The sequence below is a fragment of the Amblyomma americanum genome, chromosome 1 (genome assembly GCF_052857255.1).
Source record: "Amblyomma americanum isolate KBUSLIRL-KWMA chromosome 1, ASM5285725v1, whole genome shotgun sequence".
Classification (NCBI taxonomy): domain Eukaryota; kingdom Metazoa; phylum Arthropoda; class Arachnida; order Ixodida; family Ixodidae; genus Amblyomma; species Amblyomma americanum.
Genome location: NC_135497.1, coordinates 67829035 through 67844218, shown reverse-complemented (window position 1 = coordinate 67844218; position 15184 = coordinate 67829035). Strand labels below are relative to the sequence as shown.

At 44.9% G+C, this 15184-nt stretch overlaps 1 protein-coding gene across 1 annotated transcript; it reads left to right on the top strand.

Moving 5' to 3' along the window:
- The first annotated feature begins 4955 nt into the window (after nt 1-4955).
- On the top strand, nt 4956-12357 carry LOC144102025 (Krueppel-like factor 1). The gene is made up of 2 exons (XM_077635314.1): nt 4956-5268; nt 12122-12357. Exons 1-2 carry the CDS (start codon nt 4956-4958, stop codon nt 12355-12357), a joined length of 549 nt encoding a protein of 182 aa, XP_077491440.1.
- The last annotated feature ends 2827 nt before the right edge of the window (nt 12358-15184 follow it).

The window sequence follows — 15184 nt, the reverse complement described above, 5'->3', positions numbered from 1 at the left end:
AGTAAAAGTAACGGCAGAAGCCACCTCTGGGGATATCCCAGGGAAGACAGCAAAAGCAAGAAACTACCCACAGCCATCACAAACATGGCTTTTGCAAATCTGACGGAGCAGGGTTACCCGACTAGAATGGGCAATACTGTCACTCAAGGCACATGCCGGGACCTCACCTTATTAAGGAGCTCCAGAAACTACCAGCTGTGTAATACTGGAGAAAATCTGGGAAGTTTCTATCACGTTCTTCACATTAGCATGAAATGCAACAAGTCACGCACTCCCAGAGGCCAAGCTGAATTGACAGACTGGGAGAAATTCCGAAAAGAGGGTCGAGGCGCTCTCAACCATCTTCATTAAGAAGACTGGCCTCGTCTCTACTTCAATGCGAGGACCAACTAACCACAACCCTCAAGACCTCGGAAGGACACCCAGCTATCGACAACCATCTCCTACACCTTTGGGAGGCGCGAACAAGCCTCATCAGGAAAGGGATACCGAGAAGCACAATCGCAGATTAAAACTTAGAATAGCAGCCCTCCACAAAAACTGATATCGCCAAGTGCGACTCCCTCAAGGGCAAGCTAAATGCTAAAATCATGTGGAACCTACTAAGATGGCCTACTAACTCCACCCCCCTTAAAGCCAGGGGAAACAAAGCAAAAACCTCCGGCGGGCGTTACACGAATTTCGAGGTACGGACTAAGAACTTGCGTCAGAGCTACATTTGTAGCTCACGATACATCTGCAGCATACTAGACTCACCCTCCAACACAGAATACCAGGGAGAAAGCTAATCAGAGCTCGATGCAGAGGTCACGCTAGAGGAAGTATCGGCAGTACTCATATATAGAACTGCGCCTAGGAACAGCTCCTGGCATAGACAAGGGGACGGTGGTACCTTGCCAACCTGGATACATCACTTTTGAAATATTCTTGGGTTGCCTTTTCCGCATTGCATATTTATAAGTTGGTGTCTCTCGCACATTTAAGTAATACAGGAAAGACAACTCAACTAGCTTTCAAATTTGTATTGTCGGCGTTAGATATTTCGAAGCACATTGCCGATTGACAAAAATTTAAAATCACGGCTCGCCTTCGACGTTGATGGCCATCAACTTGGCTATTTAACTTTGCACCCAAATATTAAAAATAGAAAAGTTGATTAGTTAATTCAAGTTAATTAGTCTAATTATTTAACTATATGAAGTATATAATGTTCGGCTTGCTGTGCAATCCAGCTGAATGAACCGTGCCGACGAATCTCACACTTTTTAAATAAAATGTGTAAAGTTTAAAAAATCACCCTCTATTAAGACGCATTAATGCCATCTTCTTCTGCCTGGAGTCAGTGGGAGCGTAACTGTTTGCTTCAATTTTGTTTTTCATTTTTTTCCGTTCATGGGCACTTCTCACTGCATTCATTATCGTGTGGTCTACATTATTATTAACTCGCTGTCATGTTCAGGTGACATATTCTGCGGTCACATGTAATACTGCATACCTTTATAAGCAGTGAGCGGAGTGGGAGGTTAACATAACGTCACCAAGACTGCTCAAACGGCATTCATCCACGGCGACGAGAAGGGGATGAAACACCACCAGCTTTCATTCGATTTCAGTGTAGCGTAGTCAACGGCTTCACAAGTTTTGAAGAGATATTGGTTCAGAGAAGGTGTGGTTTCTCAGTCTTCCAAGTTGTCGAGAAATTCATTATTCGGGCGAGCCTAGAAAAATTGAGACTGATTGTTAATGACATTTCTGAATATTTTACCCTGTTATCGGGCTCTACAGTAACTCCATGTACGGTGAGACGTCACGAAGTGTGCCGAGCTAAACGACAGGAATCCAGTTCAAACCCCTGACATCTGTGAAAATATTTGGGTTTCCGGGATGATGTAGGTAAAGGAACACCTGGTGGCATAGGTTACAAATGGAAAACAGTGATTACATTAAACAAATCTAAGTTCTTGTTGTGCGAAAATGATGGAATTTGTTGTATACGTCGCCCCAAATACAATTCATATGGACCTCGTTATCAACCTCCCACGTTAAACCGTGCACAGAGGCGGGAACGCAATGGCCCCGGGCTCTGCTCGTGGAGTTTGTCTCCTTGAGTGAATTGAAGTTACCATGGGCGAAGATGTTGATCAGGGTATTCCTGAAAGGGGTATGCTGCCATAGGCACGCAAGAATCTGGACTTGGATATGTGTTTCAACAGAATTAGGACCCGAAGCACTCCTCTACGCTTGCGAGAAAAAAAGATGAAAAGGACGGTAGAACTTGTGCAGTGGCCAAGACGGTGTACTTACTAGATTATTTCAATTGAATATCTTTGAATAGGAATCGCACATAGTTCGATGAACAAAAAAGCCAGCAGTGCTGAGCAGCAAGTCGAGAAGCTGCTGCAAACGTGGGAAAACATGGACTAGACGCTCACTGACAACTTCTTGGACTCCATGCATCGGCGCAGTCAAGCAGTGATAGATGGAAAAGGCTTGCGTGTGAAATAATGACGCACACCAGGTTATTGTGCAAACGTTTTCTTGAAATTGCTGTCACATTTTGTAATTAAAAAACATATAATAGCCGATACCTTCATGCAGTGCATAAAGCAGTTCTTCAATAAATTTGCTGTGGGAGGAAATTGTCGGTCCATATGATGATTAAACATTCCTTGGTAGTGTGTTTGACACTCCCACCAACCTCGTGTGCAAATTTTAGTGCGGTAAGAAAAGTTAAATTCGAAAATCTGATATTTCATATATTTTTGTTCAGTACAGTGTGCGGGACACTGCTCACGGTCCTGTTTCGTTGGGCTTTTTCCCGACTACTGCGTATCACGCTTACCAGGAAGCGGAATTTTAGCCCGCTGCACCCATTTGTGTGTCTTTCTGATACGGTCTGTATTTTCCCGTCCTTGTGCTCACTGATGACTCTCGCGCTGCAGCTATGAAGTCCCCTTTTCCTATTCTCCTCTCCGATCTTTTTTTAATATTTAACACTTTTTAAAACTAATAGTACGCTATTTAAGAGCACGTGTGAAAGCCACGAACTTGTCCTCTTCAATATATATATATATATATATATATATATATATATATATATATATATATATATATATATATATATATATATATATATATATATATATATATATATATACATATCTGACCTTTTTATTTTTCTTCGTTTTTCAGCGTTTGCACTTTTCTTGGTCATGCCTAATGATCACGGCACAACCTGAACCACCCTGCTTTCATTTTACTTCGTTTTTTTTATTTTGCGAACTACTTTCCCGCTAGAGCGTTCTCTTTTTCTGGCTCTTTCTCTTTTCCTCCAGCTTTCTTTATTTTTTTATTTTTCTTTTCTTATTCATTTCCTAGATTCCTCCTCTCCCTTTGAAGGGCCAGCTTCTGGCCAAAATGTCGACTTAATATGGCTTAATAAATTAAATGTTTCTCTAATAAGGGTCAACTCGTCTATGCACGTTAGCAGCAGCCAAATACGTTTCTCCCCCCAAGCTATATATATAAACAAATAAACACGTGCGCGCGCACCCTCCTCCCAACACACACACAACAAAGTTCGTCGATTTCTTCGTATGTATATATATATATATATATATATATATATATATATATATATATATATATATATATATATATATATATATATATATATATATATATATATATATATATATATATATATAGTCGCTATACCTTGAAAACCATAACAGGACTTAATTCACGACGTTTCGGCTGGAGGTCCAGCCTTTTTGACCCTCGAAAAAGGCTGGTCCTCCCGCCAAAACGTCGTGAATTAAATCCTGTTGTGTTTTTCAATTTCTGCTGACTTTATATTATATTGATCAGCTGCCAAGAAATATATATATATATATATATATGGTAGCACACCGGACGCGATATTCGGAGGTCGTGGGTTCGGAACCCATCGGCGGCATGGTAGTTTTTTCTGCTGCTTTATAAGTAATTTTCCTTAAGTGATTGATTAATCGAAGTATTATTATCCCATTGTCCCATTGATCAGCACATTAATATATATATATATATATATATATATATATATATATATATATATATATATATATATATATATATATATATATATATATATATATATATATATATATATATATATATATATATATATATATATATATATATATATATCTGCAAAGTTGTGAAACGCTTCAGTTAGCCATAGATTTATTTTGAGTCGACGTTTCGGACAGAGCCTGCCCTTTCTCAAGACTTGAGAAAGGACAAGTCTTTCTCTCTCTCTCTCTCTCTATATATATATATATATATATATATATATATATATATATATATATATATATATATATATATATGAGCGAAATGAGACCGAAAGTGAATAAATGCAGCTTTTTCCGACCGAGATCGCGGCCTGCGCGTGATATGTCCGTCCGATTTCATGTGTTCTCGCAGCGGCAAGCGTCCCGGCGACTCGTGGCTCGCGTCGTTATCACCGAGCAGACGGCGCCGCACCACCGGACTGCCGGCGTCAAAAGCGCGGTCCACCAGTGGGAGCCGTGTGCCCAGATGCGTGCCCTCACCCCCGCCTCGAGGGGTGAGCAGCCGCGGGTGGAAGGGCGCGCCCCGCCGGCGGGCCCTGGATTGGCGCTGCCTTATTGAATTAGGAGCGGGGGAGCTGCATCCTCCCATGATGACTGCCATCAAAGCGACGCGCGCGCGGCTCTCCCTAAACACTCGGCGGCGGTGCCCCCCCGGCGCGAGCCCCCGCCGGGGTCCATGACGTCAGCCCGAGCCCCCGACTAAAGAGGGGCGGGCCCCCCTCTCTCCCGAGTCTCCGCCTGCTTCACGCCCGTCCCCAGCGCATTGTCCCGCCGGGGGCCAATCCCCAGGCCGGCGGTGGTGGCCACAGCCGAGGCCGCCCCGCGGGCGCAGAGCGAGCCATGACCGGCAAGGAGCGCGCGTCGCCCATCTTCCGGCCCTGGGCCCAGCAGCAGAGCGAGGCCAGAATCGTGCAGCCCGAGCCGGTGTACCTGCTGCCGCCGCCCGCCGTGTCGGCACTGCAGCCGGCCTTCCCGTCCCAGCTGACCGCGTGGGAAGTGGCGCAGCACCACCACGCGCCCGTACTCCTCCAGCAGGAGCTGGCAGCCCGCTGGAAGGCCAAGAAGCAGAGGCCCAAGCGTTTCCAGTGCCCGCATTGCAAGGTCTCCTTCAGCAACAATGGCCAGCTCAAGGGACACGTGCGAATCCATACCGGTACGCTCAGCTGTCCGCTTGTGCGGGAGCGCGGTGACACAACATGCCTCGAAGTTGTGGCACAGCGCTCCTCCTTGGGGAGTTAGCTGTTGGCAATTGACTCGGCCACTCAAATGCACTTTTGCTGACGAGCAGCGATTCCAACAGTGTCCGCTGTGGGTCGTCTAAAGCGTCTTGTGGGTATCCTTAAAGATACGCGCCGAATTGTCTCTTCCTGTCACTGCGTATTGGGAAAGAAATGGAAAATTCAGACTTTTCGAGAAAATGTGGCTTTAATCGTATCTGTGAAAACCAGAGAAGGGAAGGCGTAGTAATCTGTAGGCTAAATGGCCGCGTGTCACACTCTCTTCATATAGGATGTTCTCAAAATTCATTGTATGTAAGTAGAAATTTCGTCACTGAGGCATAAGTTGCTATGCAAATCGTACGACGCTGTACTTTCGCATTCGCAGCAAACAGCTTCTTACCCTGATAGTATGAATTGTAGTACTGTGCGATATCCTCGTTCCGTGTCATTTGTCGTTTACTACTATGGCAATTTAAAACCGGCCAAATTTCTTGTGCGTGTACGTTCTCAGTGGAGCAGCCTGTAGACTGCCATCGAGTATAAGTTGGTGGTGCATGGAACTGGCGTCACTAGAAATTTCCGCCCGCTTTTCAAGCAAATGAATTCCGCTCTGGATAAACATATGTTAGGACCTTGATACAAAGTTTCCTTTATGATAATCAAGTCACGTAGTTTGTCTCAGGCGAAATGAAGTATGCATCTCACTTAGGTGCTAGGTGGAACATACAAAGAAACGTTCTTTTCCGAGTTTATTTTCTGACACAGCATGTTTGTACGAGCATAAGAAAGTCGTTTGTGAAATATGGATTTTTCTTTTGCAATAGTCGTTCGCAGACATCTTTGTACCCATTGTATGAACAATGAATCGATACCGGAAAGAAACAAATTCATATGCCCAAGAATAACGCGTAGAACTAACAAGAAAACCAGCCGCGGCGGCTCACTGGTTATGGCGCTCGGCTGCTGACCCTAAAGACGCGGACTCGATCTCGGCCGCGGCGGTCGAATTTCGATATAGGCGAAATTCTAGAGGTCCGTGTACTCTGCGATGTCAGTGCACGTTAAGGAACTCCAGGTGGTCGAAATTTCCGTAGCCCTTCACTACGGCATCCCTCATAGCCTGAGTCGCTTTGGGACGTTAAGCCCCCATAACCCCATAACCCAAATCTAACAAGACAGTAATGGAACAATATTTAGGCCCCGAACTGCCCTAGGTTATTTGCGTGGATTTATTTCTTCGATCATTATCCTGATCAGCCGAGTTGAATCCACCACATGAAAAAGATCTCCCACTATCAGGGGTGTGCGAATTGAATATCCGTCTATTCGATTCGCTGAACGAGAAGTGCAGGTTCAAGTTTGTTCGAAGCGAATCGAATTCACTGTAAAGTTCTCGAATCGTTTTCGAATAGTTGACGAGGAGCTCGAATTAGACTGGCCGTTGTTTCCATGGGCGACTGTTTTAAAAACAAGGTTCTCTCCCACGCCGCACAGCATGCTGCCGCAGTCGGTCTGCGCTGGACGGAGGGTCCAACTACACGACGCTGTGCATTGGTGCGTCGGCGTTCATAATGTTGACACATGTCCTCCAAGACTGTACAACGCGACAGTGCTCAGGCATTTACAGTAAACCATGCCTTGATGCGCGACCTTGGAGGCCATGGCTCATAACAGCTACCGCCCCTCTCATCGACTGAGATGTGTTGCCAGTTTATCCGCTGTAGTCAATTAGCAAGCGATAACTTTCCTTTATGTATGACATGATGGTCATATAGTTAATGCAGTGACTTAGTGTTGCGTTCCTCCTCATGGAAATCAGTGTTGCGTGTTTTCACTGCTGTAGCTAAAACTCCACGAGTTATAGCGCCGTACCGCAGCGCCGCTGCTAGCTCGTCGCTGTTTAGCACGACTGTTCGTTTTATACGAATATTCGATTCGTAATCGATTCGGTTAGGTCAGTATTCGATTCGAATTCAGTTCAGTTTTTAGATACGCTATTCGCATTCTCTTCTACAGAAAAGCTACGGTATTTGTATTCTGTTCGGTTTTGAAAATTTACTGTTCGCGCACCCCTATATATAGTCACAATTATCTCAATTTTTTCCTGTTTTGCACCAGCAGCAACTACGCTGTCACACTTTTTCAGCAAACTTTCCAAGCTTGTCAATCCATCTTGCTTATCGCGAGCGGTTCACTCACCTTTTTCTTATTTGATTTCTGATTTATTTGTTATAATGTGAATCTATCATCAATACTTGGCCGAGGTGGATGTACCCCTTGACTACATCAGACACTTTATTACATTTCGCTAATTTTTCAACCTTTGACGAACTGGACAAAAATAATTTGGCCGCACTCATTCTGTTTTTTTTTCTTAAGCATATACCAATGCACTTCGAGTGTCTAGGCCCTCAACAAATGACTGTAATTCATCCCTTCAGTGCATAGTGATGACAACATATCGCGAACACATCATTATTGTTCAGGTATTCGTCAATTCTTACACCGTTGGGCATACTACTTACCGATGTGCAGCGAATAACGGTGAAGACATTTCGCTTACTCGCTTACTCGCAAATGACACCCCTCTATGGTGTTTTCTCTCTCGTCTTTTGTAGGACTATACAGTCCCCGTAGATATTTTCCAAAAAAAATAAAAGTGTTGGAAACACGTTAACTTGCCAAAGCCTTGGTGTCGCAACGCCTGCATGGCCGCTTCTGCTTACACTCTATGAATGGCTTTTCGTACACTTTGAAGAGCATACAAAAAGGGAGTGCTGTACTCCGCGACTTTGGCTACAACTGTAATGACGACATATATGCGATCCTATTGTCGATCATGTCACTGAAAACCCGCCTTTTTTTTTTCGGGGGGGGGGGGGGGGGGGCTTCATAAAATATAGCGTTGCCCTAATTCTAATCGCTGTTGCCTTGGTAACTGTCTTGTACACAGCGATCAATAAGCTAATGGATATGTAGTTTTCCACGTCTTTGATCCTTCCCTTCTTGTGAATTAGTATAGTGTTAACGTCTTACTATGTCCCTGGTATACTCGCAAAGGTCACAAGACGTCGTGTATCAGAGGCTGCAAGCTTTTAGAGCACTATACCTATGCTCCCGATTATATCTGCAGACATTTTATCCTCACTCACCGCTTTTTCCCTCTTCGCCATTTTTAAGGGCTTCCCTTAATGCTTTGGATCTGAAGACATTTTCTACGCCTTCGGTGTTAATACTTCCAAACAGTGATGCCTACTTCGCTTGGTTATTGTTCAATTGCGTAATTAAATTTTCTGCTGCCCCATATTTTCCTGGTTCATAATAACATTGCCATCTTCCTCTTCTACTTCGTACACCTGACTTATGCCAGAGAGTAGTTTCCGGCTTACTAATTGCGGGTTTCCTTTTTGCAGTACTGTGTCCTCAATCCTCTTCGTGTTATATTTCCATATGCCGCTTACCTTCCGTTTGTTGCTAAATTTTGTACCATTCTGCTAGTTCTGACTTGCATTTGTGGTATTTCATTCGATGCCATCTTTTGAACGAGGTCCATCGTTTTCTGCGAGAGTTTTTCAATGTCCTGTCTAGTTGTTTTGTGATGGTGATTCGTGATGTCCGCGTTCTACTTCTACGTTATACTCGTCTTGGCTGAGGCGGAATGCTGGAATATGTTGAACTGCATATTTTTTTTTGTTTATGTTATTTTTAGCCAGTCAATTCGGGATTTCATGCGTGCACTTTCTGTTCATGCGTTTATGAAAAAATGTATTCATGATCCTTACACTGTGCCTTTTCGCATATTCTACAAATTCTCTTCGACCAACCTTGGAGCATATGCCATAGATACCGAAAACCTTTTCACCTCCAAATTTCTTTCGAACTTTCAGCTTAAATTACTGAGAACTGCGCGTCTACCCCATGGTTGTCGTGTCGACACCTTCATAGAACCTTTCGACCATTTAGTCTTTGAGGTTTGCTGGGACGCCTGAGTTTTGCCTTTTATTGAGCTTTACTAAGATTGGTGCTGCCCTTTTGTTAATTCTGGAGAATTCTTTTATGTTTTCCGCTATTCCTTCATGGAGCTAGAATCCTACTCCGGGTTTTTTTTTTCATTCGGACAGACCAGCAGAGAAGAGGACGTTCCCACTGTTCAACACTGTATATCTCTCCCCAGTCTTCCTAACCTCGCAAAGTTCAGTGAGATGCCATATATAATCGTCGATGCTTATTTGAGCGGCCCTGCTGGGTTATAATCTCTCGACAAGGTTCCAGCCTTAAACGTTGTAAGGTTAATTTTCTGATGGCGGTATTTCCAGGTCAAAAGATGCTCTGAACCCCTATGCTGCGTCACAGATGTCGTCTCCGCCTTGGTCAGGTGATCCACCGCCACTGGGGACCTATGGGCAAGGGTTATGTATTTTAGACGTATGTAAAGAAGTGGCTACCTATATACATGATGGTGATCAAATCCGGTCCTTGCGAAGGAGTGCTTGCCAATATCGGGGCCTCTGTTTCTGCGTTGGGGTAACGTGACATCTCTGACACAAACCTGAGATGCCCGGCGAATCAGAAAACGGTAGCGACTACTGAGCTTACTGTTGCTGTAAGGTCACCTGAAAACATCGAAACATCATGGGAAGGAAATGCCCACAGTTTCAAGTGGCTCTGAAGTACTGGGGTGTTGATGTCGCTGTGAATCGCTGTTGTCAACGCTTGCGGGACAGCCGTCATTTTTGTCAGGTTGATTCCTCGCGCCGTCAGTGGCACTTTCAAGCATCCTGCGAGCAGTCCAGTTTATTAGATGGCTACAGGCCGCAGCCGCTTAATAACACATATATTCTCTTAATAACATATCTGTCAGCTGTGCAGGAGGTAAAGGAGGTTAGGATTTAACTATCCATCATGTCGTCCATCTAAAACGATTGATTGCTTGGAAAAGCCTACCGCTATTCTTTCCCACAACAAATGCAGCGCCATACGTGCCAAAACGAAGAAATATGCGCGTGCTCCTCAAAAAAAGGGGGAGGTTCAAAGTAGTATCTGTCATTACGTAGTTAAAAAAGCGTCCATGGCCGCTGACATGCACGACTAGCAATGGAAAAGATAAAAGGCGGTCAGTATTTAACGCGTGGGAAAGTACTGCTGCAGGAGGGCATTTGGACTCTCTGTGAGGAGCTAAGTGGCTTTAGAAGCCCTCACATATACGGCCCGCTGTATATGCAGGAAAAAGAGATCAGAACAGCCAGTCCGAGCCTAAAGACTTTTTTTTTTCTGCGCTGCTAAGGGGACGTGAAAGAAGTCGACCACATTCCTAAGGGCGCTGTATCGATAGTCTCTGCACTAGTCTCCGCGGGTAAAAGACAGATCATCCACTCTTAGGGAGGGTATTGAGGCACCTCTCCGATGAGGAGAGGTGCCTCAATACTATCGAGCCTGCTTATAACGAAATTGACGGTCACCGGGATCGCGTTCGTTGTATGTAGTAAATGGACTTCCCCTATAACAGCGAAAAATACAGTGGGGCCATGATATGGCCGTTGTTTCTTGAAAAGGTCCGTTATGGACGTCCGCCTCTTCATGTAGGCCCTATATATAACAGCGCTTTCCAAGCTATCCAGAGTGGTCATGTGCTTCTCGCCAAAACCATTTCTACTAACGAGCTGCTTTAGGAATGCGGCATTGCTAATTACGACGTGAGCGTTGATGGGAAAGTTGTAAGGATGCAGCGACGAAACTAGCGGAACGCACTTACGCGCAGAACGTATCAATTGCGCTGCCAAATTATAAGCGCGTGCTTCCGGCCGGCAGCAGCGCACAAGTTGGAGAACCGATTGGAGATCGCACATTACGTGACCGCCTGTGCCAGCAAGGCATACCACCGCAGAGCTGCCATTAGTTTATCGCGAACCGCGTGCAGTTCTTTCGCTTTCAGAGCTGTCCCTCTTTCGCACACACCGCATTTATGTTTCCACTTGGCATCAACAGGCACACGAGCATGCACCGATTGAAACTGTAGCACGTCGATGCTCGCTTGGCCGATGGTTTCAATGTGGACTTTTTATCGCTTTTTTTTAAGGGGAAGGGGGGGGGGGGAGTTGTCACGGCAACTAGGAAACGCTTTTCGGTATCCACGCTATCGGGAAACGCGCTTTTTTTTTTTTACTAAGGGGCCGAATTTACGGCGCCTCCTCGTTCGCTGTAACCGAGTTGTGCTATCACGGTAGTTCGTTGCATCTGAGACTCAGCTCCATTGCTCTTATGCATATATTGACGGTGGCACCACTCTTGTTCGTAATAAGGGAGCGTTCGTTACAACTGCGGCCGTTATAAGTGGGCTCGACCGTATACACATATGTAAGTGACACTAAGACCATTCTTATCAGTACTTAATGACCACTATCTAAGAAAGCAATACAGAACGTGGCATAGCGTTCAAAATAGCAGCAATATAAGAATTCGCGTTTGCGGAATTTCCTGGGGGCGGCGGAGAGTGACTAGCGAGAAACAGGACAAAAAGAAAACGGTGAGACAGATATTCGTGGTCGTGGGACAACGTGAGCTTTTGTTTGGTCACGAGTCCGTTCATCATGGCAACCACTCCGCGCCTTTCGGTTTTTATGCTCATCACTAGTATTATTGTTGTCAGTTGTTGTAGCAGAAATAGCAGTAGCAGAAGTAGTAGCAGCGTTGTCTGCGGAGGTGTCAGTGGACATTTCGGGAAGGATGTCATCTGCGCACAAAATTCCGAGGGCGTGCACAAGCAGGGCTCCCTTTCTTTCAACGCAGGAGAGCGGCCCTTCGCCTGCGAGCACGAGGGCTGCGGCAAGACCTTCACCCGCAACGAGGAGCTGACACGACACCGTCGCATTCACACAGGACTGCGGCCCTTCCCGTGTCCGCTGTGCCAGAAACCGTTCGGTCGCAAGGACCACCTCAAGAAGCACGTCAAGACGCACGAGAGAGCCCTGCTGCCAGGCCTACCCTACTTCTTCGGTGCCACGCCGGACTTCTTCTTCATGTGAGACGGGACGCGCCGATCAACCTCCCCATTGACCAGACCGGACGGCTGAGGATCCGCAGGGACAGCGTAGTCAGATGGAGCTGCCTGGATCACCTGCCCTTCGTCAAAAACTTTGCGCGGGGCCCGCGTGTGGTCCGCTGGACGAGAACTATTTCCCGCCACTAGGGACGCGCCACGAAGCAGGCTTCTGCGCTGTTTCGATAGCCACGCGAGGAAGGGTCTAAGGGTACGGCGGGCCTCGGTCCCCGCCACTTGTTTTGGAACGGAACGAAAAGTTGAGTGCCGTAGTACTTAACTTCAGAGTGCTGACTTACGCTTTGACAAAGAATAGGTTGAAACAAGGAACTTTTTTTTCTTCTAATGTTACAAACCCCCATGTGTGATTTCTTTGATCGCACACTGATCGCGAGGAGTCGCGTGAAAATGGGCTGAAATTCGCGCGCGAAATTTTCGCTTGAAAAGGAAAATGATGCGATGCCGCTATTTCTCTCACACGTCGCCTTCACTGTCATTTTTGCAAAAACTCACGTGCGCAGAGCCAATAACGATATCTTGGCTTCATACCCCAACACTGAACACGCGTTCCAGGTCCACCGCTTGTTGGCTCCGCTTTGGAGTGTAACAGTGGCTACATTTCAACGCAGACATCCAAAATGCTACTTAAGCAAAAGTGGAGGGACCAGACACAGCAGGTGATTCCATGAAAAAAATCGAATGGAAGCGATCCGGCTGCCAGATGCCAACCATGGGGCAGCAGTTTGGTTTTAAGCAGATTATTTTTTTTGTGCTTACACAGCAAGATGCCCATGTGACGAGCGCCAGAAAGCTTGGCCCACCGTATAGAAGGTTTCGAAGGGCTCCAATTCGTTAAAGCAAACTGGTGGAGCCACCAAGAGTACTTCATTACTTCCTTACTTCCATGGGCACAGAAGAGAAAAAAAATAAACGGGTGAAGAGGGACCAATCTAGCACGCCACTCCAAAGATTTCTTATCACTTTTAACCATCCCCGGAAAGCAGTGATATTAGAAGCCAATGTACAATGTTATATGTGTAATTTTTCATGAATCATCGCCTGCAGCACTGCCTGCTGCAGTTTACAAGGAAAGATGCTAAAGATGCGTGGACTACCCGTGGGCCAACTAATTTATAATAGCTTATATATATGGCGCTTTTGTACATACAGAACATAACTTGTAAATAGAATACCATAGTTTTGTACAAATCCACAGAGTGAACGACAAGTTATTACCGCGCTAAAGTGAAGGGAACCGGATGCTAAATCGCTTGCCTCCGCGTCGTATTTTGTGGGTTCATGTATGTTACCACAAAAAAATCATTAATTTTCAACGCGTGCGAACTTCATTAGCACGTGGCAGAAGTAAACGAAAAAGAGTTTGGAGACAAGAGTGCATTAATGTACAACCTTTTGTAGTTTAACCATGTGTACTGTGCTCATGTGTGAACGGTTTATTGCTGCAGTTGTATGCCATCATACTACGCCAGCCAATTAATACTCTGCTGCGAACCAAAGCAGTTAGATGACAGGGTGGCATTCTGTTTAAATTTTGCTTCGATATGTACGCACACCTGTAAGTGTTCAAAATACTTATATAATACCTGTCGCAATGTCGTCATGGAGTAATAGCCAGCCATGTGTCATGGCGTTAAAAATTTCATGTCGTGATATTCCCTTCAAACACTGCCCATATTACAGTTCATAACCTGGTCATCTGTTCTTCTGGTAATCTTTTGTGACTAGCTCCAGATCTTGGCGCAGTCCAGGAGTACTGAAGTATATTTAACATAATAATTTTAGATATCAAAAAGCTTGATTCGATTGTGCCGAGCTAAAGAATGCGAATTATCTTGGAAATTTCAAGGAAGGCTTGATCATATGTTATAAGTTTTATTTTTTCTTCAAACTGAGCACTGTTCATTGTTACTTACCATTGCATGAGGATGTGGGTGCAAAATTTGAGTGCTTTAATAAAGTATTGCATCTGATTTTGTTTCGCTACCACTGTTACTGTCCGACTGGAGCCATTCTTCTTTCTGTATCTGAGAATACGCATGCTTTCTGTGCAATTATTATCGCGCTCACTCGCGCACAGCGAAACGTTGCCTTTAAAATACAAGTTTTTAATGAGTAATACATATCAGCATCTCGCTGAATAATGTTTAATAATAGACTTCTTGTCAGCTGAACAATCTATGCTCAAAGTGAAAACATTTCTCAGCCTTTGGCGACACTGTTGTCATTATTGTGGAAAGAGCCATGCTTGCGACTGTCTCACTCAATTGTAAATATTGTCATATTTTTATATTTATTGACGTAATAAATGATTTATGAGCAATGAATTCTGATCTTTTGTTGTGATACCCACGGGGCTCTTTTCAACGCGGGGAGCTTTGTTGCAAAAGTGGTGCTACTGAATAGCGGTGTGCGATATCTGGATTGCCTTTCATATCATCCATACTCGAAGTTGAGGGCGGAGAAAGCTAGAACGTGAGTTGGTATGAAGACAGAGGTGTTTCAATACTCGTGCCAAAGGACAAGTCAGTATGTGCTTCCAGTTTCGGCTCGGAAAATGGAATGCATTAAGATATGCGAACTATGCCTCAAATCTTCGGAAAGAATACACGTTGAGCAAATCAAGAAAACACACTGTCATTTCTTTGCATATTCTCACTCGGAGCGCACTCCTTTTAGAAGCAGCTTTCCATTGTTTCACGCGCCTTAATTGATGTCAATAAGGAACGCAACTTGAGATACATGCATATTAATTTTTATCTTCCGACAGTGACACGCAGGACACCGATTCGGCA

Coding starts and splice junctions, on each gene's coding strand:
- LOC144102025 (XM_077635314.1), top strand. CDS start 4,956: ATGACCGGCAAGGAGCGCGCGTCGCCCATCTTCCGGCCCTGGGCCCAG. Junction 5,269..12,121: donor ACACGTGCGAATCCATACCG/GTACGCTCAGCT, acceptor CTTTCAACGCAG/GAGAGCGGCCCTTCGCCTGC.